The following is a 27,215-nucleotide window of genomic DNA, read 5'->3' on the forward strand; positions in this document are numbered from 1 at the left end:
GCCCTTAGCAACCAATCGAACGCCAAGAAGCCGGTAACTGAGGCAAGACAAGCTTCCTATTGGTTAGCAGCTGTGTCCATAAACGTGTCGCTAGGGGCGCACCTTGGACCAAGGGCAGGACACCTGCTATGAAAGGATGCTGAGAACCGCAGGTGAGACCAAATCAAGAGAAGTAAAAGCCGTGGAAAACAAGTCCAAAGACACGTTGTAGCAGGATAACAGGCACGTGTATTATACGTAGCTGCACAAACTAATATGGAGGTGAAACAGCTTCATTTTTGTATTGTGATTATCATTACCTTTTCTTTTTTTTTTTTACCAAGAACTCCCACTGAGAACAGCATCTCGTTTACAAAAGAAACCTGGCTAAACTAGAGACCATACAACCTAACACATCTAAAAAAAAAAAAAAAAGCTAGAAATACAACAAAATGTGCACAATCCTACACATAATAATATGAATATAAAATATGAGTGCTATTGTTATGGCTAAAAATAGTCATAACATAGAAGATTAAAGCATTAAATGACTTCTCAAAAGAAACACCCACAAGTGTCCTTCACTACATTACTTATTATGCTTTTAAATTGAATATATAAATATTACTTCATTTTTCATTTAAATTGATTAGAAATGTTATTTTTTGTATTAAAAATTTATAATTCTTTATTAATATTTATTAATACAAAAAAATCAGCAAGGAGGACAATTTGTATTACCGATAGCAAGTACCAATTCAGTTATAAGAAGTATTTTACATGGTGCTATTAAGGAATAGAATTTGGTGCCACTGCAGATAGAGAGAAACACTTTTGACTACGGTTAGAAACTGTTAACATGAGCCTGGATCTGTAAAAGTTATATCAGGTATAATTTGTGCTGTGAGAAGCTGTTTTTTGTTGTTTGTTTGTGTGTGTGTGTGTGTGTGTGTGTGTGTGTGTGTGTGTGTGTGTGTGTGTGTGTGTGTGTGTGTATGTTTAACAGCAAACTATTAAAATGTAAGGATTTGTGACCCCAGGAATAAAGGTGCTGCACTGCTTCAGCTAATAGGAATCTTGAGAAAATAAACTGAAGATAGAAGGATGTTTAAATGTAGGTCTGTTTTGTAAATTATCCCATGTCCAAAGTGACAAAGTAACCATTTAGAGAAGTGTAGCTGGTAGCTATTGGTATGTGGACAGAGAGGGATACAGAGCTAAACTGGAAGTTTAGCTAGAATGGTTTTATAGAGGAAAACAATGCCAGCACTGTTTTTTGGTAATCAAGGTTTTCAGTCATGTTCATTTTATAATAGGGAAATATTCATCTCCGTGTGTATGTAAATAAACATACATAAAGTACACCACTGCTTATTTTTGTTTGCGCTGTCTTCCTTTCAGGTTACAGAAAGCCTTAAAGAATGACCTACTACTGCTCATACAAAAAAGCCAAAAATATATGAATGTGCTTCATGTTAGTTCATGTCTTTTTATTGTTATTTAATTTAAGAAAAACCAATATAGAGCCTGACACCAACAAACACCATCAAAAAGCACACAACTCACACCGAGAGGATGCGTACCGAATTTTATACACTAAACAAACATAAGCAATTAGATATAAATAGAAATAATAATAAAAGATTATGGGAAATCCTGAACAGTGTTATAAAATGTGGGACTGGACAAAAGAACTATCCCAAGTATTTCATTTGTAATGACCATGAAGAATACAATATGGATGTTGTGGCAAATAGTCTCAATGAATTCTTTGTAACTGCTGGACCAAATTTAGCAAGAACAATCACTCATCCTGGGAAAGCACAGGAAAAACCCGATACACTGATTGACAGAAATCCATATTCTATGTTTCTCACAGCCGTTGATGAAAATGAAGTTCTTGAAATTGTCAAAAAATGTAAAAATCACAAATCTTTGGATTGTAATGATATTGATATGATAGTGGTTAAAAGAGTCATTGAGGCTATTATAAAACCATTTACATACATCTGTAATTTATCATTTCAAACTGGTCGATTTCCAGACAGAATGAAAATAGCAAAAGTTATACCTCTATACAAATCTGGAAACAAACACCATTTCACAAACTACAGGCCTGTCTCTTTACTACCTCAATTCTCAAAAGTTCTTGAAAAACTGTTTAAAAACAGACTGGAAAAATTTATAGATAAACATAAACTACTCACTGAGAGTCAGTACGGATTCAGATCAAGCAGATCAACATCATCGGCACTATTAGATTCAATAGAATACATCACAAATTCCATAGACAAAAAGCAATATGTGGCTGGGTTATTCATAGACTTGACAAAGGCATTTGACACTATAGATCATGATATATTAATAAGAAAACTGGAACGTTATGGTGTCAGAGGGGTAGTTTTAGATTGGGTCCGGAGTTATTTAAGTGACAGAAAGCAGTTTGTGAAAATAAATGGTGGTTGCTCCTTATGTATGGACATTGCTTGTGGTGTACCCCAAGGGTCAGTTTTGGGTCCAAAATTCTTCAACTTGTACATTAACGACATCTGTAAAGTGTCCAAAGTATTAAAAATGGTTCTCTTTGCTGACGATACAAACATTTTTTGCTCTGGTGATGATCTGCAGAATTTATTGGAGGATATGACTAATGAAATAAGTAAAGTGAAGTTCTGGCTTGATAAAAACAAATTATCATTAAATTTGAATAAATCTAAACTTATGTTATTTGGAAATAGTAGTTTAAATACTAATGCAAAGATTCAAATACATGGTGTTGATATTGAAAGCGTCAGTGAAAATAAATTTCTGGGGGTAATAACAGATGAAAAACTTAACTGGAGAGCTCACGTAAGATATATTCATTCCAAAGTATCACGAAGCATTGCAGTACTAAACAAGGCAAAACAGGTATTCGACAGAACATCACTTCATATTCTCTACTGTTCACTGGTTTCGCCATACTTAAGCTATTGTGCAGAGGTCTGGGGCAATAACTATAAAACCACATTACATTCACTTTTTACTCTTCAAAAGAAAGCAATTCGAATCATCCACAATGCAGGTTATAGGGAACATACAAACTCACTATTTTTGCAGTCTGAAATATTGAAAATTGACGATATAGTGAAATTCCAAACAGCACAAATTCTATTCAAAGCAAAAAATAAAGAACTGCCAGGTAATATTCAGAGTATGTTTTTTTTTTAAAGAAGGAAGTTATAATTTAAGGGGTTTTTGTAACTTCAAAACAATGAAGGTACGTACTACAAGAAAAGGCTTTTGTGTTTCTGTTCATGGAGTGAAACTATGGAACAAACTGAATATGGAATTAAAGCAATGTCCAAACATAAAACTGTTCAAAAAGAGTTATAAAAATATGATCTTCTCGATCTATAAAGAAAAGGAAAATATTTAAATTAAGTGAATGTCTCTATTTAAAAACAAACAAACAAAAAATTCATGATGTGATATTATAGTATATAGTATATCAGAAATCTGTTCACTATTTTTATTACAAATTATATCAGTAAGGAAGCTGACTAAATATTCACTGATAATTTATGGGACAGGGGTGGGATTAAATAAGTGTATACTTCTTCCCACTCCCTTTCAACATGTAAATTAATCAGAACGTTTTTTTGTATGTAATTTGTATAGTATATTTTTTTTCTCTCATTTCTTTTCTAAATGTACTTGTATATTGTTCACATGTTGAAATAAATTACCAATCAATCAATCAATCAATCAATACAGCATAACAGGAAATAAGGGCCTTGTTAGGATTCCATTGCTTGGCATATTAATGAGAAATGTATGCAAGTATTAAACAGCCATTTTTATTTATCTGTCCAGCTTTCCTTTTCATGTCATCAGTGTCTAAACTCCTCCACGTTTAATGATTGTCACTAAGTTAAAGGAGCTTTTAAAGGTCCATTGGTGCACTGATAAAAAAAAAATAAAAAAAATCAGTCATCAAAACATGAAAGAAATCTGGAAAAGTCCAGCTCCAAAGTCTCATGTGCAGATGTTGAGAGTGTCGCAATTCAGTCTCCTCATTTGTCAGTTTGTTAATTACATGTAATATGACATACGTGTACAAAATGCTTTCATCCAAGTTGTCAGTCAAATGAAGAGTTCAGAACAGTTCTCTTAAACAGCATGACTATGGCACAAAGGGCCAGCACCATATTGGTTCAGTTTCAACATTAGTTCAGTCAAAGCAGATACAGTACATGTAAATGGAAGAATATGACATGAAACCAAGAATTATGAGGATAGTTAAACAAGCTGATAAAAACCCAAAAAGTGATGGGCATGGAGGAATTAAAGGGCAAGACAAAAAAGAAACCAGTAGGTAAGCAGAGATTAACTGGATAGCTCTGTATATAAAATATGTTCTTCATTAATATTATGCCACTGGTATTTGTCAGTCTCTCTGTGTTTGTCCCACAGCTTCTAAATTTCATAAAAAGTTCACCATAGGGACTGTTTAGGATCTATGTGTGTATTTTACAAGAGTCATCTAAACACTTTTCTTGATAGACTTAAGGAATTTTAAGGCAGGGATGTCAAACTCATTTTACATGAGCCACATAAAGCTCATTTTCATCTTAACTGAAATGCGCTTTTCTATCGTTTTAAAGAAGTAAGAAATAAATGTGTAAAATTACATAAAAAGTTTTGGTAGCTCATTGCCCAGAGTGTCCTATCATTAAAAAAGTTCTGTTTTCACTGGGAGGAAGTGGGGAGCGTGGTTTTTATCAGTAGAAAAAAAGCTGTAAAACTTATGAGAGTACGGTAAAAAGTCCAAGATTTATGAGCTCCTTCAATTTCCCCAAAGCAGCCCAATGGGACTAGAGTTTTTGCCTGGCCAATTCTAGCCCCTGGGCCCTATGTTTGACACCCATTTTATGGTCTGCGCCATCCTCAGGATGGCTTGACATTAACAGTATATTTTATAAATTATGACTGGACCAGTTGTAAGATCTTGAATTTTTATATTATGTTCATTATATTTTATTAATTCAAGTGGTGAAGTGCAACAGTGGTTAGGTCTTTTGCCTCAAAGCAAAAAGGTCTGGCCTGCATGGGCTCTCTTTGGGTACTATTTGTATTTGGGTCCAAATATGTTCATGTTAGGATATTTGGTGATTCTATCCTGGATGTGGGTGTGAATGTGAACGTAAAACAATAAAAAAGGACTAGTAGCTTACAAAATGCTGTATCTTTACAAATACATCATCAGGCATAGAGAGGATCTGCGCTTATAAGTGACACCTGCTGGAGGTAAACGGGTGGCTGGTAGCACAGACCCCGTGACGTCTCCATAAAGATTGTGGACGAGGTAAGGCTTTTGCGGTCTTTCTTCAGACATAATACTCCTCCTGGCAGAAGAGTATTAGGAGTATTGCCAGTGACAGAGTAAAACTTCCACCTGCTCTCTGAAGAAGCTGGTGGTCAAGGTGTACAGGATGGGGTTCAAGGCACTGTTGATGGGAAGGATGAAGATGACAACCCAGCTGGAGATAGTGCCTAAGGAAGGAAACATTTCACAAGTGATTGAAATCTAGAGAAATATAATTGTGTTGATGCTTGTTAGCAAACTATTCAATAAAGTAACACAGTGACCTATACATACACACACACATGTATATACACACACACATATATATATACATATACACACACATGTATATATATATATATATATATATATATATATATCCATAGGTCCCTCATCCTATTCATGTAGCCCCTTCCGCCGGGGTTACTTGCGTAGTAGCATTCCAACAACGCCCTTTTTTTTGTCTCTTGCCCACCGATGCCTTCCTGTTCCAGTAGCCCACTTTTCGTCAGGGTACCCTGGTTCCTCAACACCTGACGCGGACCTCGTTGATCCGGGCGACGTCCGAGCCGGCATGCCTTCATATTTATCCGTCTCGCTCATGTCTGCGGTAGGCTTGCTTAGTATAGGGGGTCTAGCCTTAGGACCCTTACTGAATACAGACGCCCCAGGCAGGAATCGAACTCGCAATCCTGTGTTCCAAAGGCGTGTAGTCTAACCACTACGCATTCGTAAGAAGGGACTGCTATATATACATATATATATATATATATATATATATATATATATATACATATACATATATATATATATATATATATATATACACATATACATATATATATATATATATATATACATATACATATATATATATATATATATATACATATATATATATATATATATATATACATATATATATATATATATATATATATATATATATATATATATATATATATATATATATATATATATATATATATATATATATATATATATATATATATAGGCATACATACACATATACACACATATATATGTTTCACTTCTTACCAGGGATCTCCACCTCCAGCAGCGAGAGGACTTTCACCAAAAATATAGGAATCCAGCAGAGGGCATCAGAGAACACGATGAAGAAAAACCTGTTGGCCACAGCCACATCTCTGTGCAGTCCGCTCCTCAGGTCGGTGGCATTGATGCCGGTTTTATAGATGGAGCAGAACATACTGGAGTAGGAGAATACAATCACCAGGAAAGCCACCAGGTTTAGACCTAAAGAGATACAAATGCTTTTCATGCTGGCTGGGACTATATCAAACACTGTTATGCAGTTCATACAGTATTAAATACAGTATTTAAGTGGTTTTGAACACAGGACAGTTCTGCTTCACAGATTTGTACTGCGTAGTTTTTTTTACTTTACACTTTGTATATTCTGTGATAATGAACAATTTCGCATTTCTTTGGGTGTTTAAAGTTTAAATGGAAGATTGTCTTTCTTTTCTGAAAAAGACAATTTAAAAAAAAGATTTTACTGAACTCCAATTCAATTCAATTTCATTTATACATCACCAAATCACAGCAACAGTTGCCTCAAGGTGTTTTATGTTGTAAGGTAAAGACCCTACAATAATACAAAGAATTATTCCCACTTCTGAGTGCTGTCTCTTACTTATGTAAGTATAAAATATGGAATGAAAATTCATGAAAAACAAAATCTTCTATTCACCCAGAAAAATCCCTGTGGAATATCCTTTGGCAGTAGGTTTTTCTTGCCTGTCAGAGTGCAGGGGAAAGCAGACCCCATTACGTCCGTAGTAGTTCCCAAAGACGTCCTCATTCATTAGGGGCACGGCTGCAATAATAAACCCCAGCAGCCAGATCGAGGCCAGGACCACCTTAAAGCAGGACAACATACATGCTGTCAGGATTTCACACAAAGTACTCTTCAAATTCCCCAAATAAGAAAAGTTATGACTGCCTGGGTTTCCAAACTCTAGTTGACATTTATTTAATCAGATTTCAAGCATTTGCTTCAATCAAGTTGCCTCCTGCTGACTGACGAGTCACTTCATGTTCTGCCTCTGTGTGGACAATCTGGGAGAACAAGCAGTAGGTCTTTTAATTCTTTACTGGTGGATGTGAGGTGGGTGGAGGCATATTTACAGTAAATGGCTGACTCTTAGACTTGGTTCAAAGCAGTAAAATGAATAGCAGACTGTAGTAAATCTGGAAATGGTCAATATTTTGGGGATGGTGATGTTCAGGGGTTACTTTATACTTCATACCAAACCAGTAGAACAAAGGATATCTCTCTTTTGTTCTTCACACAAACTGTTTTCCCTTACAGCTAAGATTACTAGTGGACTAAAATGAGCTACCTGCACTTTACACCTACTGAAGGCATGAAGCTCCCAGCAAACAGTTTTTGTGCTGATGTTAATGCCAGAGGAGGTTTGGAGCTCTGCAGTTACTGAGTCAGTGAGCGTTGAGGACTTTTGTGCAGTGTGTTCTTCAGCAGTTTTTCTTCAAAATAAGAGTGACGATTACTTTGTAGACAAAGACAACAGTTGGATGACATTCATCAGGCACATTGTTCCCCATTTTGAAAAGTGCAACTTACCCCGGTCTGAAATTTGCCTGGGCGCAAATTTCTAAAAGGGAAAACAATGACAAGGAACTTCTCCAGAGTCAGGTAGGTCAGGAGGAGAACAGACACCTGAGGAGAAACATGCACCGCAAATGAAAACAACATGTTTTTAACTTATAAACTGAACACTGCTTTGAATATTGGCTGCACTGTTATTAGTAGAACCTCAACATGCAGAGGATGGAACTTGGGTTCACATCATTTATAAAGTCAGTCTAATGATGATTTATCCTGGAAAGTGCATAAAGTTCTGAGACAGGTTGTTAAACTCCAGCTGAGGCTTGTTATGTCTCCATCTGCAACAGCTAAAAGCAATGAGTGAGAGTGAATTATAAACACGTTTTTAAAGTAAAAGAGAGCATAATATGAGTACCTTAGTCTGCAAACATGATATTTATATAATGCAGAGCCGAAACAAGCTGATACAGCCAGTGAGCGGAACAAAAGATGATTTTAATCTTGAAGCTACTTTAGCTGAAAACAGCAGGGCAAAAGTACAAGCAAAAAGCGAAGGATGTGTAAGTGCAACTCCTTGTGATGTGTCAGTTTTACAGTACAGATCAGTTTGTCTCAATCTGCATGCATATTTGCGTGTGTTGAAGTGTGATATATACATGGGCAGTACCTCTGAGGAGAGCATGGCCAGGAATCCAATGGTCCGACACTCCGCACTTTCCATCCACATCAGGGCGTTACGGTTGTACTGACCGCGGAATTTTACATCAGATACGCCAACAAAAAACAGGTACACGCCCATGAGGCAGTCAGCACCTGGATGATAAGGATGACATCTATGAGTCTATTTACAGGCAGATGTGCCCTGTGTGATTATAAGCCCATCTGTCAGCTACATCCTTCCCAAAAACAGTATCATAATATTTTTTAAGTCACCACAACAGGCAAGATTAATGGAACCACAAGCATGGATGGATCTTGCTATATGCAGATACACTCAACAAAAATATAAACGCAACACCTTTGTTACTGCTCCCATTCCCCATGGGATGGACGTAGAGACCTAAAATTCATTCCAGATACACAATATAACCATCCCTCCCAAACAGTGGTCACAAATCAGTCCAAATGTGTGGTAGTGGGCACATCTGCCATATTGAGATAATCCATCCCACCTCACAGGTGTGCCACATCAGGATGCTGATCTGACATCATGAGTAGTGCACAGGTGTACCTCAGACTGCCCACAACAAAAGGCCACCCTGGAATGTGCAGTTTTGTCTCACAGCAAAATGCCACAGATGCCACAAGCAATGAGGGAGCGTGCAATTGGCATGCTGACAGCAGGACCAGATCTGTCGCCCGTGCATTGAATGTTCATTTCTCAACCATAAGCCGTCTCCACAGGCGTTTCAGAGAATATGGCAGCACATCCAACCGGCCTCACAACCGCAGACCTCGTGTAACCACACCAGCCCAGGACCTCCACATCCAGCAGGTTCACCTCCAAGATCGTCTGAGACCAGCCACCCAGACAGCTGCTGGAACAATTGGTTTGCACAACCAAACAATTTCTGCACAAACTGTCAGAAACCGTCTCAGGGACGCTCAACTGCATGCCCGTCGTCCTCATCGGGGTCTTGACCTGACTCCAGCTCGTTGCCGTAACAGACTTGTGTGGGCAAATGCTCACATTCGATGGCGTCTGGCACGTTGGAGAGGTGTGCGCTTCACGGATGAATCATGGTTCACATTGTTCAGGGCAGATGGCAGCTGAGAATGTCCCAGTTCTTGCATGGCCAGCATACTCACCGGACATGTCACCCATTGAGCATGTTCGGGATGTGCTTGACCGGCGTATACGACAGCGTGTACCAGTTCCCACGAATATCCAACAACCTCGCACAGCCATTGAAGTGGAGTGGACCAACATTCCACAGGCCACAATTGACAATCTGATAGACTCCATGCGACGATGTGTTGCACTGCATGAGGCAAATGGTGGTCACACCAGATACTGACCGGTTCTGGGACCCCAGACCCCCAATAGCGCAAAAAAACTGCACATTCCAGGGTGGCCTTTTGTTGTGGGCAGTCTGAGGTACACCTGTGCACTACTCATGATGTCAGATCAGCATCCTGATGTGGCACACCTGTGAGGTGGGATGGATTATCTCAATATAGCAGATGTGCCCACTACCACACATTTGGACTGATTTGTGACCACTGTTTGGGAGGGATGGTTATATTGTGTATCTGGAATGAATTTTAGGTCTCTACGTCCATCCCATGGGGAATGGGAGCAGTAACAAAGGTGTTGCGTTTATATTTTTGTTCAGTGTAGGTGGGCTGGAAAGAAATTAGGTAAGCGTTGACTAAAACTGTGTGTAAAATCTCACCACTAGATCTAGATGCACTAGATTGCAGTCAACTGTTTTCTTACCCCTCCCAATTCAAGTGCATAATCTTAGGTATGGTGGCCACTCTAGGACAAACAGCTCTGGTGTCTGTTCATCTGTAGGGAGTGTAGGCTGTCAGTCTGCTGTCAGTTTGTTTGGTGTCTATTAGGAGGCTGTAAAACTTTGTGAAAGGAGTCCGATATGAGTCGATGAGACAGTGAAGCTCACGTCTGATGACAGTGATACTGAAGTGATTGTTGTTTGAGATATGCTAAACTTTTCTGTTGGGAAATGCTGTTGTTAGCTGCTGTTAGTCATTAACATTAACATTAGTGAAACTTCCTTTATAGTGGCTCTAACGGACACCTCATGAAAAAACGCTACCCTATGGTTCAAGAATATAAACAAACTGTTTATGAGAAGGAAACTGTGATTTTTTGGATACATGATGTTAGCTTATAACCAGCTGTTGTTGTTGGTGGCTTCCACAAACCGATGCATGCTCCTTTGTATTTTTAATGGATAAAATCAGAATTTTTGAGAACAGATCAATTTGTTGGAAGATGTAATCACACACTAATCAAAGTATATTTATGAGTACTACATGAACCCTCTGTGTCCTGTGTAATTACTTATTAGAATATTAGAAATTAAACGTAAAGCATATTTTCAGTCGTTGTGGCTAGCATCTTAATTTTAAGAAGACTATGGCAATCTAAATTTATACTTACTAATAGCTGCACAATAATCTCTTCTTCACTAAGTTATTACCGCTGTAAAAACATGATTCCCTGTAACCAAAGACACCCCTGGATTAAAAATGCAATTTTAGTGAGATGTTAAATGCATTATAGCTGCTAAAGTTTCACAACTAGCTACAAATTTTGATATATTTATTGTTAAACCTCTCAACCCGAGGTTTGGGGGGTGGGGGTCTGCTCAAACAATCTCTGAGTGACTGTGAATTTCTTTAATGATCTGACAGGACCTCAACTGCATTTTAAGAGGCATTTCTCACAGATTCAAAATTGACCTCCATTTATTAATTAAGGATCTGAACTCAAGCCCACTTGCTTCTCACGTCTAATCTATTATATCAAATTTTTAATGTTCCTAGAAAGCCCGTCCTTGAGTTAGATGATTATGTTTCTTTACTTATTCATTAATGACAGAGTAAATAAACAAAAAAACAAAAACAAAAGAACAATCTGCTCCTCACATTAAAGAAGCAACTATCTGCAATCTCCAAAGAAAAGGTGCTCCATAAATAATGTACAAATAAGACAAAGTAAACAATTTAAGAAGTACAGCAGAACAAAAAACCAAAAACCTGCATAGTTTGCAGCAAACATCTTTATTTCCTTTTCCCTCCATCTCAGAGTCTTAGTGAGTTAGTCTCTTGTTTTTGTTTTCTCTAACACAATGCTGTTAGATTTCTGACATTAAATTTTAAAAAAAATTAAACATGTTTTTACTTCTGGAAACAAACCAAGTGGAAACAATTTTGCCTCCAGACAGTCTAATATAGCCACAATCCCATGGTTTGATTGGACAATCCCATATGAGCGAGCCATAGACAACAGAGTGGTGAAAGAACTCCCTCTAAAGAGGAAGCAACCTCAAGTAGAAACAGACTCAGGGAGGGAAGCTTTTTACCATGAGGGGAGACGCAAACTACAAATCCAAATCCAGAAAAAGTTGGGATCCTGTGTAAACACAAATACCAATCTCATAAACCCATAGTGACGTGCTATTCACAACAGAACACAGAAAACAAAAGTAAGTGATACTAAAAAGAAACAGCTGCAGAGACTTTTTGCAACTCATTGGGATCACTGGCAGCAAATCAGAAACATGAGTGGGTATAAAAAGAGCATCTCTGAGAGGCAGAGTTTCTAAGAAGTAAAGATGCGCAGAGGTTCACAAATCTGTAAAAAAAAAAAAACACAAATTGAAGAATTTTAGAACAGTTTTCCTCACTGCAAATTTATGAAGACTTTGGATACCTCACCAGTTACAGTACATAATATCATCAAAAGATGCATCTGGAAAAAAATATCAGTCCTGGATGCCCATAATCTGCAGGTCCTTAGACTTCACTGCAATAAAAACAGACTTGATTTTGTCATGGAAATCCCTGCATGGGCTCAGTAACACTTCCAGATTTCACTGTCTGTGAACACAGTTCATTGTGCCATCCAAGAAGGTTTAAAGCTCTATGATGCAAAGAACAAGCCATATGTGAACATGATCCAGAAATGCTACCATCTTCTCTGGGTCAAAGGTCATTTAAAGTGGATTGAGGCACAGCGGAAAACTATTCTGTGGTCAGACAAATTGAAATTTAAAATTCATTTTGGAAAACATGGATGCCTGGCTCTCTAATGGTATGAGGGTGCATTAGACCCAGGATTGCCGAGTAGCTAGAGTCCTCTGTCAGACAAGAATGGGAAAAGGCTACACTTCTAAAGGTCCAGCTGCTGGTTTCCTCAGGTCCCAGACTTTTATGGACTGATGTTAAATGAAGGCAGGATGCTATACACTGGTAAATTTTGCTATCATCGATTTCAAAATGAGCTGATAGTTTATCTGGAACTTTTTCCTTATTTCATTTCTGCATTCTGTTTTTATTTCCACTTTACAAAACATCCCAGTTTTTGCATTTTTGGAGTAGGCTTTGCAACAGTGGCATAGAAAGGCACAGGGAATGTGAAAGAGGAGAATGAAGGAGAAGTGTGTAGATTGGGAAGTCTCCAAGCAGTTTGATCCCATCCCAGTATAACAAACTTCTTCATCCTGTTTCATTGGATAGAAGCAAGGCTAAGCTGACTTATTCACTTTCCAAAAGAACAGCTTGACATTTAGATTTATTGCTGCTTTTACAAGTACTTTTATTTTGCGAAACTGTCTGACCCGGTGCTACGTTGTTACTCACAGCAGAGAACTTTGATGCAGGCAGCATGCAGGTTGTTCTCAGCACGAATCAGCGACCTCATGCCGATGACAAACAGATTACCAAAGCAGGTGATGAGGGCCATGACCCAGACAGACACCCGCAGCACCATGTTAGCCAGGAGGTCCTCAAAAGAAGAGATGCCATCTGTGTTGGGTTTACAGGACCTCACATGAGGTGCATAGGAACAGTACTGAAACTTCTTGAAATAGCTTGTAGAGAAAAGAGAAAAATTGTAAAAAACAAACAAAAACACAACCGACAAAGAAGAGATGACAAAACATGCTGGTTCTTCTGAAGTGACGGCTGTGTGTTACACATACATGTGGGAGAGGTTCTTCATGGGAAGGAACACCTTAGTCTGAATATCTGCGATCTCAATTCCCTCCAGCGCTCTGTAGGAAATAACAGATTTCACCACCGCACTAGACTACAGCAAACTCTGAAGACCAATTTCAGCATTAAGACATCAAAGTGAAGAAGCCATTAATGCATTAGAAAGATATTCTGGAGAGTCCCAGATGACTTCAAAGAAGTGTTTGAAGATTTAAACTAGTATTCATGATTGAGGTTAGAATAACATTTAGAGGAAAGTTATTAAAATTAAGCATGTAGTTGTGATGTTTGAGGCTCAGGGCAATAAAGGTCCTCACATGTATAAAAACAGGCAAACGTGTATATGTCAGAGTACTTACAGAGACTGAAGATGTGTCAGGTGGTGGAAATGGCTTGGATGAATACGGAGGAGAGGATTATGGGAGATATTTCTGAAACAAGAAACAGATGATAAACACAACAAAGCCTGTCAACATGAAATATAACAAATGGACAGTACATTCCTGACATCCTTGATTGTTTAAAACAAGTAAAAAAAACAGGTCTGTGTCCAATTACACCTGACATTAGATACAGAATGCTTTCTGCACTTTTCCCCCTGCTCAGATTACATAGTTTAGAGTAGATTTAAAGTCTTCTTTAGAGGGCCTGAATAACTACAAGCCAGAAATGTTGCAATGAGCAATGGCAGGATAGATCTGTGCAATAGCATATTTTGATACTTTGACATAATAAATTTTTTCCTGCTTTGTAAGTCACTTCACGATGGACAGCTTTTGAAGTGACAGCAGTGATCTGTGAGATCAGCCTGCACTTCCAAGAAAAAAAAAAGGGCAAGCGTAGGGATTTCAGCGAGTTTGACGAGGGCCAAACTGTAATGGGTTGACGACTGGGTCAGAGCAGCTTTTTTGAGGTGTGCCCAGTCTGTAGTGGTCACTATCTATCCCAAGTGGTTCAACGAAAGAACAGTGGTGAACCAGCAGCAGGGTCATTGATGCACGTGGGAATCGAAGGCTGGCTTGTGTGGTCCGATCCAACATATGAGCTGTTGTACTGCAAACTGATGAAAACATGTCAGAATATACTGTGCATCACAGTTTGTTGTGTATTGTGCTGCATTTTCACAGATCATTCATGGTACCCATGTTGACCATGCTGCTTTTTGGACCCAGTGTGTCCACTGCAGGGCACCAAAAAGCAAAAAGTAGCACAACGATGAGTTTGAGGTGTTCACATGGCCTCCAAATTCCTAAGATCTCAATCCAATCGAGCACCTGTAGGATGTGCTGGAGAAATAAGTCTGATCCATGGAAGCGCCACCTCACAGTTTACACGATGGAAGGATCTGTTGCTAACATCTTGGTGCCAGATACCACAGCACACCTTCCGGGGTCTAGTCGAGTCCAACCCTTGATGGGCCAGGCCCGTTTTGTCACTGAAAGGGGGATGCACTCCATTGGATGTGTTACTGTATGTGCATTATGTGACATCGAATGAGGGCAGCAGATTGTCCCAAAAGTCTCAATAAACAGCAATTCTTCTGTGATGCGAGTGATTCAAATAGCAGACCCCTAATCCGCCTTTTCCGCCTGTCTCTTTCCTGTGAGGTGTGAGATCAACAAGACTCAAAAACATTTCCATGGATAGCTCGTGCTGTGGAAAATAGCCTAATCTCATTGTTCTAGTTAAGTCTTAGCTAGTGATCGTTAGGGAGTCACACACACACACACACACACACACACACACACACACGGAGCCAGCGGACCAACTGGAGCGCAATAGTTTTATGAAAGCAATTATTCATGCGCTGTTACTCTGACTGACAGCATCTCCAGTCCTGGCCCCTCCTTTCCCAAAAAAAGGTCTTCAGCTGCTGCTCATAAACAGGTTTGTCTCAAAGTTCATTCATTTTGATACATTTTTTCCCTTCAGCACTAAGAGGCAAAAGTACAGAAATGTTGTTTTTACGTAATAAGTGGAAGATTTGAGTATACATAGAAAAGGCTGAGACATTTTATACATACAATTAACACTACAAAATCAAAACAGTCCATATGCCTTAATGCACGACACAATGCATACGAGGAGCAGCTCTAAAACTGTGAGTTACACGGACGATCAGAGTTAACCTTGTAACGCTGAGTGTATCATATTTGATTTGATGAGCCTTTGAAACCGCCTACATCAGAGAAGTCAAAGTCATCATACATTGTGGTTCACAAACAGTGAAGTAATACTTAAATATCAAGTACAAAAAAACCCTACTACATACTGCAGTTTGATGCAGGATTTTACTGCCTGTCTTCAGTTTGTAAATATTTCTTATGTTACATTACTATATATCATTTTCCTCTCACACAGTGGAAAAGAAGCTCAAAATACCACTAAATGAAAATGAAGTAAGAGGATTAATGGAGGATTATATAGAATTGGCACATAAATAAACTCAGTTTATCTAAAAATATGATGCTTGCACTTATTATTTTAACTCAATGCAACAGTTTCGTGATTGATTTTTCTTTTACATTATAAATTCTTTCTTTCAGAGCTTCCAACAAAAATAGTTTTATTCTGCATCTGATTACAGCCACCATGTATCCCACTAAGAATAAGTCACATTCTCAGAAACCTTCACAAAGTTATTTTTTCTTAATCCTACTTTAGACCTTGTCCTAATTCAGTCCTGTTACAAAACCCACATAATGACGAATGATTTTCCACACTATCATTTACTCACAGTTTAAGGAGGGAATTGGAGAGACTCTTGAAGGTGTTTTTTGGCAGCTCCCTAATCCTGTTCCTAGACAGATCCCTAAAGAGGATGAAAGAGAAACAAGGGAAAAATTAAACCTCCTGACTCATTTTATAGCACATTTACATTTTTCTCATTCAATTCCAAACATGGACAGCGTAAACATGCATAGAAAACAGCAAAGGCTTTAAATAAATGTGCAGATACATAATGTTTGCATGAAATTCTACACAGGTTTCTTTTCTTACTCATCCCTGACACTTCATATCTCATCAGAACAAAACCTCTCTAACACCAGCCTCACCAGAATCTCTTTGAGTGAACTTGAAGACAGTGGTGTATATTTATTTATTTATTTTGACATGGTTTTACTGGCTTTCTGTGAATATGCTCTTACTCACAGTTCGGCCAGCTTCCACAGAGACTGGAAGGTGTTTTCGGGAATTGTCCTAATCCTGTTGTCTATCAGTAACCTGAAGAAGGCAGAGCTGCTGTCAGAAACCATGCAGAGAGCTGCAAAGTGCTGTTGGAAAACTGATATAAATGGATACAATCTCATTTACTTTAGTCAGTCTTAACCATGTCCTCAAAGTTTGCATGACCCTGCTTAGGCCTCCGTACTCACTGAACTTCGTGTGAATCCTTTCCTCTAATTCAGCTCATTTCACTGCCAAACCTCATGGCTCATCTCCTCTCAGCCCTATGTTGTGTTTTTATTTGTGGAGTTTAAAAATGCCGCACATGCATTCATTTGAAACAAACCTTGATTGCACTTCTGTCTAGATCTCAGTTTAACCTCCTCTGAGGCACATGAGCTGCTCTGATAGGTCCTAAAAACAACAGGCTTTACTGTTGGGCTTTGCAGGGCCATTTGTATGAGGTGATCGTGTTGACAGTGGGAAGCAAAAGATCCATATACACAATCCACTGACCCTATAGTTGAATCAACAGACATGGTGTTCTGGCAGATGTGGTGACAAGTGAATGAATAGGTGCCATCCCACAAGCTCACTATCACATGGTAGTGACGGACCTGGAATAATAACCTGGCAGACTAAAACCCAGAGCATTAATTTCTGTTTATGTCCTATTTAACCCAGTGACCCTCCACATCTGGGATAAAAATAAATGAAGAGCACAATGTGCCCAGGAAAAGCTTTACTTAAGCATATTCTCCAGAGCTATTGGGTCTAGTGACATGATTGCATGCCGAGGCCAACTCCAAGTATGACTGCAGGAAAAGAGCTGGTGAGAAGCCTAATTAAGCCAAGATCAGCAGGCCTGCCTACCACAGTGTAATTTTTGGCCTGAGCCAAGTTTCCAAGCAAGTTTAGGCCAGGCCTGATAGTCACATTTAGTTGCGCCAATTTCTATTTCTATGCTTGTTTGACCAATTTCTTAAAGATCTGATTGCACAGCAGAATTTGTTTTGTTAATTAATGAAATAAATAAAAAGAAAACAAGTGTGTCTGAGGGTGGGCGCGCCAAGGGGAGAGAACAGGAGATAAACTTAGATGAACAGATAAAATAAAATGAATAAAACATAATTAAAGGATTAAAGTGGGAGATTTTCTAAAAACTTAAGCCACTTAAGTCCCTTAAGGATGATTAACTAACTGCATTGATATATGAAAAGTCCATCATTTCTAATGTATTTCCTGTAAACACAACATTAACTGCGTTTAGGCACAACTGAGACCTCAGAGATATATTAAACATGCACAAACACATCCTCATTACACTTAACTAACACTTGCTGTAGACTAACAATGCAACAGCTGTAATATTGTATCTATATCACATTCTGTTATAGTTCTGACACGAGCAACATTTCAACAAGTGATTCTTTTTACTGTGGACACTTTGTAAAATGCAAAAAAATGAAAGACACAAACTTTTTATTTAATTGTTTATCTACTAATTTGAATGGCTGTGGGGGGGGGGGGGGGGGGGTCTTGTCTTATGCATAGTTTTGTCTTTGTTGGGCCATTGTGTTTGAAACACCTGCTCTACTGGGTTGAGATGTTGAGAGGCCATGTCCAAGAAACCAGTTCGAAGTGATCTGAGCCATGAGAAGATGGGTGCACTGTGGTCATGGTCAGCAACAATACTCAGGTAGGCTGTTGTGTTTAAACAATGCTCCACTGGTCTGAAGGGACACAACGTGTGCCAAGAAAATATCCCCAACACTATTCCACCACTAACCCGAGCTTTGACACAAGGCAGGATGGATCCATGCTTTCTTGTTGTTAATGCCAAATGCTAACATCCAGATGTTGCAACAGAAATCATGACTCATGAGACCAGACAACATTTTTACAGTCTTCTTTAGACATCCTAAAAACTTGATTATGTTCATCTGGGCATAGTGTTTTCAGTGGGAGAAACGTTTTGTCACTCATTCAAGTGACTTCTTCAGCCTCGTGACATTCATTTGAACTTCAGCAGGTCGTCTTGACCATGTTTTCATGCCTACATGCACAGAGTTGCGGCTATTTGTTTGGCCGATTAGATATTTGTGTTATTGAGTAGTTCAACAAGTGTACCTAACAAAGTAGCTGCTGAGTATATATGCAGCATCTGAAGATCAAACAACACCTCTCGTTACCTTATCTTTTGGGAAACTTTCTGTGTGGTGCGCAGATTTAAACCCTGAGCTTTCAGCATTCTTATTGAACTTTTAATAAAGCAGGATACTCACAAAACTTCAAGCTTGCTGCATGTCTTTAAGATAGAGTAGTTAAGAGTTTGAATCTGGTTTCCCTCAAGATCCCTGAGAGTAGTGAAAACAGGAGGAGAGGGAAAATAAAAATGTACATTTACTAAACATACAAATATAAGGGTGTAATTTTCATAGATCTTTGGTAAAAGTTATGAAAGAAAAAATAAATGGAATATTTTTTCTTGCACTTAATCTGCTCAGAAAAAAATAAAGCAAATCTGAGCAGCCCCAGAGATATCGGCTGACTCAAACCGTCATGCAACTCAGTATCACCTCTATAATACCAGTTTAATTTGTTATTTATATATGCAAACAAGGACAAACACACATCAGCATAACTGCTACACTTTTTAGTGCACTAACATCACATGCACTACACACCTGCATGCACACAAGTACACTCTCACTCACAGCCAGTCCAAGGCAGGCATGTGTTGACAGAAGCTTGGATGAGGAAGCTGCTGCAGTGAAGTGTTCACCATGGACCTGAAGGGGGGAGGAAGACATTTAATCGCAAAACTAAATAGGACTGAACAGAGTTGTAGAGTGACTACTAAACAGATGTAAGGCTTAGACTGTGACTTTTAAGGGCCAATTTACTCCTGGACTTCTTGTCATCCATATATAAATGTGCTGATCCTCAGAGTGTAGGATCGGGGGTCAGTCAAGCAAAAGTGAGTCAAAAGTCAGACAGACAGCATGAAGCAGCAACATGTTTGCATGGAAAAATGTTCACATGTCATATACTTGACTCATAACTTTATTATCTTTGTTTATGTACAGGCTGTTATTTCACCAGCAAGGCAGGCTGTAAATTCTAAAAAGAAAAGTTAGTGTATACACGACATTATCACACAGTTTATATGACTTTGGGATGTTATTAAATTATGTCCCAGGAACTTTTATATACATTTTGAAAGGTAAGTATTAGAGATGGCACGATAGCACTTTATGTCCGATACCGATATCATAAATTTGGATATCGGCCGATACCAATATGAATCCGACATAATGTGTTTTTTAATCAATAAAACGTTTTTTTAATATCTTGCTGCTTTTTGTATAAGTTCATACTTAAGTTAAAAAAAACAAAAAAACAAACAAACACTAAAGCTATTCTGTTATATCTGTATGCAAAAAATGCACTGCACCCAAAATATTTCATAGTTCAGCAATACTGATCAATCTAATAAACTTAAACCTACTCCATCCTCCCTATTCTGGTATTTTAAAGAGTAAGCAACCTAACTAATAGGGCTCTAAAACTCCCAGCAAAAAAACAAAACAAAAAAAAAAATAAGGAACCACCCTCCACCTCATGATGCTTAATCGACGTAATCAACCTTAATTTGATGCAGTGTGAAAGAAAATGCACAGAAATAAATTATTTTTCAAGAATTATTAAATAGATTCAACATCTTTCTTTAACAGAACTGCAGACTGCACAGATGGTACCTTCCCAAAGGAAAAAGTAATATAGCTTACTAGGGTATATTAGACTTAATAGTTACTATATACAGTAATGGACTTATTTACATTTTACATCAAATTAAAACTTTGGGTGTAAGATTCAGATAATTATTTAATAAAAGCTAGACATTTTAAATGAGAATAAGAAAGAAAAGTATGTCTTTGTGCCCCCTTCTCCCTGTTCATGTCCTATCGGCCCCCCTGGCTAAACTTTGCTAGATCCGCCCCTGCACAGTTACCAGCCATCAGCTGCATAGAAAAGGATCCTGGTCTAGAAAGTAATATTAAATAAATTTTAACAACAGATTATCAAGCTTAAACGTGCTTCTGTTATTCAGCCGCTGGTTTCCTCTTTCTGGTGCAAAGTGGGAGATAAACAAACAAGAGAGACGGACTCGCGACAGAAAAGCCGATCAGCTGATCATTAAGCAGTTTCATGATTGAAATAGCAGCAGGAGAGGGAGGGGGAGAGAAGAGGCAGTCGCTCCATATATGGGTTGTTAAGCTTAACGCGGGAATGCTTTACAAACATTCAGAGATGAACTTACACACTTGCTTTACTTATCACTTCCTCGGAGATGAAATGCTGGTTTGGTAGCGAAGCTACAAATACACAAAGCCGCTCTATCACGTGAGCACACTGCTCCAACGTGGTACGGTTATGAGGAGAGTTACGCCGTGTCGAAAGTTTTGTGTGGTGCTTTTTTGATATTTAATGGATCGGATTACATTTTTTATTTCTCTCCGATATCCGATCCAGTAATTTACGTCAGTATCGGACCGATACCGATATGTAATATCGGATCAGTCCATCTCTAGTAAGTATATTTGCATGTACAAAAGAATGTCCACCCACGAACCTTTCAAAATAAAGTTACAGGTACATCTGTGCTGAGAAAATCAGAAATTCTGAGTATTTTTTTTCTCTCCATGAAGTTGAAGCTTGATTGTTTTGCACGGACCTGTTTTATCTAAAAGCTTACAGTTCCTTGAGTTGTATCTTTTGTTCATATCACACAGGTGGATGTATTACATTTATTAGAGGCTAATTAACTAAATGATCTTGCAGCCATTGTTCACCTGCTATAAAACAAGGGGTTGAAACTGGAGCATTTTTATCCAAAGCATGGCCGGAGAGACCAAAATGCTATGACCTCAAAGAAGATACACATCAAGCTTCTCATCAGTGATAGAAAAAGGTCTCTTCTAAATCACTTCTCGGGAAAGGAACACATGTCCAGATGCTTTGGGTGGGCTTAGACATATCCGCATTTCACCGCGGATGACTGGAAAACTCAGTTTTCTGATGAAACCAAGTTTTTGGTTTCTGCCAGTAATAGAAGTCTGAGATGTACAAGACAGAGAATGATATGGCAGCGCATCAAGCCCACACTGAAATGAGGTGGTAGGAATATTCAAGTGTAGGGATGTTTTGCCAGTTCTGGACTTGGACAGTTGTGTCAAACTGACTTCCCTCTAACCAATGAGAAGCGTGCTTCATTCCTCAAGAAATATGCTAGATACATAAGTTCTTCCAAGGCAGGAATGACATATGCTCACAACTGCACTGCCAAACAATAACAGAATGGATGTACCAAACTGTTCACTGTAATTTTCTTTCTTCAAATCTCTGCTGATGCTGAGATGAACAAAAGAAAAAAAAATCAGACATTGAGCCAGCTATATAAATGGTAGCTGATGGGGTTTTAACTATGTGGAGTAAAAAAATCCCTATTTGCTTAAGAATTATGGCACAGGCAGACCTCAACTCTGAAACAGTTTCCATATCAAAACAATGTTTAATATTTTGGGTGGCAACACTTCAGCGGGCAGTAAGGACAAGGGACTCTGATTCCAAAGATGAATGGGGAATCAAATGAGAGACATATGGTCATCCCCGTCTAACAGTCCCTCCGTGGAAGTGCAAACACTCTTTGAGGAGGCAGGTGGAGTGAGAACACATTTTATGTCTGAAACATAAACATTAAAAGGGTTATTTCGTGAGACGGATACCTGTTGTGGTTGGATTTAAGAAAACATGCAGAGAATGAGCCAAGCAGATGCAGCTCAGGGTGACGGGTCTGAAGTTGATTTCCAAGAAATTGTATTGTGAGAACTAAAATCACGTTCTCATGTCGTGGAAAGAGCAGCAGCTAGGGTTGAGCTAGGCCAGGTCTATGAGTCAGAGTGGACAGAGTAGAAGGAATTAATCTAAAGGGAACGATGGGCGGAAAATAGGTAAAGAGAGATTGAGCATTACCTAGTGTAAATTAATCCAGGGCTTTAGGACCTGACCTCCTGAGACCCTGCGTCATATGGGTACATAACGTTTTGGCTTTTCTGCACCTTATACGTCATCCTGCTCAGTAAAGTGTTTAATACTTTGTTGATATTAAGCCATTGTCCCCATAAGATGACTTAATATCTGTTAAAAGATTATGATTTTTTTTTATTTTTTACATTATCTGATCCAACTAAACCCAAACAGCTGGGAGAAATTAAAAATACTTCCCAAACGACAGCTCAGGTTTCAGAAAGTATATTAAAATATGATTAAAGTAGTCTGTGAGTCATGAAAAACGAAGTTAAGCGTGTTACTTGTCATCACTTTACTCCAGTATTCACATTTCTACCACTATATCTCTGTGTTGAGTTCAAGGGGTTAAGTGAAAGTAGGTAAAACGGTTGTTCAAAGGAATATGACAAAACTTCCTGTCACAGTCTTTCTTCCCTCCCTTAAATGGCTGGTTTCACAGACTAAGCTCAAATTAAGCCAGGCCTCAATGGATTAGTTAGCCTACTATCAGCTGCCCTAAATTCAGCTTAGTTAATCAGAAGTGTGTCATGGCCCAGGATATTGGACTCTTTGGAATATTTGGCCTTGTTTACTAAAATCTTCGATCATCAGTTCTTAGTTTGGTTATAGCGTTTATTTTGTTTTGCTCTTAACTCTTATTTTGGTTTGTATTAGAGGTTGTTTTTTAATCCTTTAGTGTTTCATGTCAAGTGTATTTATTTGTCTGCATTTCTCTGTTTAGTTATTGTTTCTAACTTTCCATTTTGTTTGGGCAGTTATTTGTCCCGTGTCTTGAGTTTAGTTTTACTTCCTTCCTCTTATCTCGCTGACTTCATTGTCTTCAAACTGTGTCTTGTTTACCTTCTGCTTTCACTTACCCTGATGACCTTAGAGTATGCGTATGTGTATAAATAGACTCGTCTTTCCTTGAAGTCTTTCTCACTGTGTCTGTTGAATCATCGCTGTGTCACTGCTCGTTTGAAGAATTTGGATTTCATTTTTGTCCCAATGTGCCCTGCCACCACCTTCAATAAGAAGTTTGCCTTTTGTTTGATGATTTTATCTCCCGAGTCTGCATTTAGGTCCTTGAACCAGCATTATGTGACAAAATCAATGCCTGTTGTAAGACATTCATAAAAACCCAAAATAAAAGATGAAACATCATCGTTGGTACAAGTCTTGAGAGAAACCAGTGGCAGAGGCAAACATTCAAAAATATTTTAGTGAGCTGCCAAAGCAAAGAACATGTGCTGCAAAGTAAGGTTTATTTTCCTACTGAGTGCTTTCAGGTTTGCAAGAGTTTAAGACTTTTGATTTTGTAAGTGAAGACCTCAGAGTAGACCTAGACTAGAAACAAATCCAAGTCAAAATTATTACATAATATTAAAAGAAAAATGCAACTCACAAATACATGAGAGACTGGAGCCCAGTGAAGGTGTCCTGGGACAAGCTGCTTAGCGGGTTATGGTCCAACATCCTGACACACAAAACAAGATTACCCAGTTTGACTGCTTAATTGCATTAAATAAGTCATTGGTGATTACAATTTCTTTAGATAAGTGTTACAAATGTGACCCAATATGATTTTTAAACAAATGTGATTTTCAGTATTTCAAAATAGCAGCATACAGTACAACATTAGCTCTTGTGTTTTACAGAAGAATTTAGAAAGAAGGGAAAAAACTACTTGAGTCAAGTAAGATTTCACGGGTAGAAAAAAAGCTCAATCCACACATCTGTGCACCGTTTAAACTTGTTATTTTTGCACCATTTCCACTTCTCCACTCTGCTGCTTAAATAAATAATTTTATATCCAGCTAGTGGATTTGTTTCCAACCTGTGGATCAAATGGACAACTTTTGCATCTCAACCTTTAAAATTAAAAGCAAAATTAACAAAATGTTGCAGTCTTTGGATAACTTTTTTTTAACACAGTCTCCTTGCTACCATGTATTCGTATTTGTGACTATTGAAAGTGCACATCTGTATGCTTTTGAGTTACTTACAGCCACTCCAATTGATTTAGATCCCCGAACACACCGGGACTGAGGAAGGAGATTAAGTTCTCACTGAGAAACCTGAGAGAAAGCATGAAAAGCACAAGAAGTTTGGTCATAAAAAAAGGCAACTATAATGACTACATTTGAAAGTAACAAAATACAGCAAAGGTATAATCATAGGACATACCCGTAGTTTTGGGTATGATTCTTGGTCAGACAAAAATTGAAGTCATCTTTAGACAGTTTAAATAAATGATGGCATTTTTTCCACAGTTTTATTTGTTGACATTTCATAAACTAAATCTCTCTCTCTCTCTCTCTCTCTCTCTTTTTTTTTTTTTTTTTTAAATGCACAGCTTTGCTCATTCCCACAGACACCACAGAAAAGCCTGGAGTCAAAACACAAATTACAACTGCTTTTCTCCATGTAAGAAATGAGTACCACTCAGGTTAAAAAAAATTAATTGAAGTTGACCTGTAACACAAAAGAGAACTGAAGGAAAACAAAATTAATACACTTGCTTCAGGGGAAACGAGGCAGGATACTTACAACCTCTTTAGATTGTGCAGACTGCTGAATGCATGCTTAGATATGAAGTGGAGGCTGTTGTTCTGCAGAAACCTGAAAACAGAACAGAATAAAAATAACAAATGCTCTTTTATTTCAAACTATGTTTGAGACAATAGGAAAAACAGAAAACTTTCATATGCTCTTAAAATCCTATTTTCACCTGTAAGAGAAATATTATTGTTACCCTTTATTACATGATTATTAAGAAATAACACAGAAAATGTATCTTCTTGTCAACAGACAAGTAGATGGAACAGTCATCTACTGGAAAAACTGGATGCTCAGGTCCAGTATGTCACACTATAAGGCCGCTGTACCAAACTACTAAATGAAAACGTGTATGAAAAGTGTAGAAATCAATACACTCCTTGAGCCGTTGTCATTTCTGAGCTACTATTACTACAGATTCTAAAGGAAGGATAAAATCAAATAAAAGTGATTTGACATTTGCCATTACTAAAAACTAAATTGCCCAGAAACAGACAGCGAAAAAACAAAAACACAAGGATGGCAGCATAAAAATACTCACAGTCTCTCCAGGGCAGAGTATTCTGAGAAAACAAAATCGGACAACACTCGGATCTCATTGCTCCTCAGGGACCTGTAACACAACCCATCAAATGTGGCTGTAAGAAAAACACAAACATACGTTTTGCACAAAGAGGAAAAAACGGAGAGAAAGCGATGAAATGTCTGACACGTTATGTGCAATAAACCATCACACAAACTACAGGCATGCAGAAATATGTATAATATATATAAATTTAATTTGGCACTGACTAATAAAAATAAGTGAATGCGATTTTTGAAAGAACTGTAGCTGCAATTCACACAAGGCCCAGTATACCTTTTGTAATTAGTCTGCTGACAATCATACCCTATTTTTTCCCCCAGGATATTAAACTGTGCTTCAATATTTTAATATAGATCTAAAATATAAATAAAAATCTTTTCAACTTTTCAATCTCAATTTTTTAAACTTTTATCTTCAGTATTCAAATCAATGGATCAATAAATTATTACAGTAACAAGCAATTGAGCTGATGGAATGAGAAAAGCAAGATTAATGATATATATATATATATATATATATATATATATATATATATATATATATATATATATATATATATATATATATATATATATTTTTTTTTTTTTTTTCTTTTCTTTAGAGACATGCAGAGAGGTTTTTCTCCATTTAGTCAGTATCCATGGGCTCTCCAAACCTGTAAACCTTTGTGGCTGTACCATGTATGGTTGTGGGACTGTGACAGACAGAGAAACACCTTTGAGTACTCAAAACTACCTCTTTTGTTGTTCTTGGCGTATAGCTGTCTTCAAGGCCATATTTTGCCACGGTGACACACCCACAATGACATGGGCTGTTGTTACCTGCCAAGCCGTTACAGCTTGTAATAACCTAACCTACAAAATAACAAATCACTTGAAGAGGACAGAGTGATTGGAGTCAAAGGACACTTACAGCCAGGTAACATTTGGCGAGAGCGACGGAACATCCTGCAGGCTGACCTCCACACACTCAACATCTGTCTGTATGCAGTCACAGCTCTCTGGAAACTCCTGCAATACTACACACAGACACACACACATTGTTTTTTATTTAGAGGCTCATTGAAAATTATTTGTCGAATGAAAACATGGCATTTGTTTTTCTCCAGAGCCCAACACAGTTCTCCCTCAGTGTCAACATAACAGTCAATTCTGTGAGTCGTGTGCTGTCGTATCCAGCTGTCAGAATTTGCTAATTGCTGTCCA

The 27,215-nt window shown here is 38.0% G+C and overlaps 1 protein-coding gene across 1 annotated transcript in view; it reads right to left on the reverse strand.

Moving 5' to 3' along the window:
* Nucleotides 1-5,232: 5,232 nt before the first annotated feature.
* rxfp2a (relaxin family peptide receptor 2a) overlaps nt 5,233-27,215 on the reverse strand; it is a 38,570-nt gene continuing 16,587 nt past the window's right edge. Inside the window, exons 4-20 of the mRNA XM_026182802.2 lie at nt 26,923-27,028; nt 25,966-26,037; nt 25,416-25,487; nt 24,872-24,943; nt 24,271-24,342; nt 19,511-19,585; nt 19,079-19,150; nt 16,779-16,850; nt 16,363-16,437; nt 13,985-14,056; nt 13,613-13,684; nt 13,272-13,501; nt 8,608-8,753; nt 7,956-8,051; nt 7,062-7,230; nt 6,386-6,604; nt 5,233-5,514 (exon numbers count right to left, since the gene is read on the reverse strand). Coding sequence (XP_026038587.2) covers nt 5,381-5,514; nt 6,386-6,604; nt 7,062-7,230; nt 7,956-8,051; nt 8,608-8,753; nt 13,272-13,501; nt 13,613-13,684; nt 13,985-14,056; nt 16,363-16,437; nt 16,779-16,850; nt 19,079-19,150; nt 19,511-19,585; nt 24,271-24,342; nt 24,872-24,943; nt 25,416-25,487; nt 25,966-26,037; nt 26,923-27,028 — 1,826 coding nt within the window. The 3' untranslated portion in view covers nt 5,233-5,380. The remainder of the gene's footprint in view (nt 5,515-6,385; nt 6,605-7,061; nt 7,231-7,955; nt 8,052-8,607; nt 8,754-13,271; nt 13,502-13,612; nt 13,685-13,984; nt 14,057-16,362; nt 16,438-16,778; nt 16,851-19,078; nt 19,151-19,510; nt 19,586-24,270; nt 24,343-24,871; nt 24,944-25,415; nt 25,488-25,965; nt 26,038-26,922; nt 27,029-27,215) is intronic.

Source organism: Astatotilapia calliptera, chromosome 10, assembly GCF_964374335.1.
Source record: "Astatotilapia calliptera chromosome 10, fAstCal68.1, whole genome shotgun sequence".
Taxonomy (NCBI): domain Eukaryota; kingdom Metazoa; phylum Chordata; class Actinopteri; order Cichliformes; family Cichlidae; genus Astatotilapia; species Astatotilapia calliptera.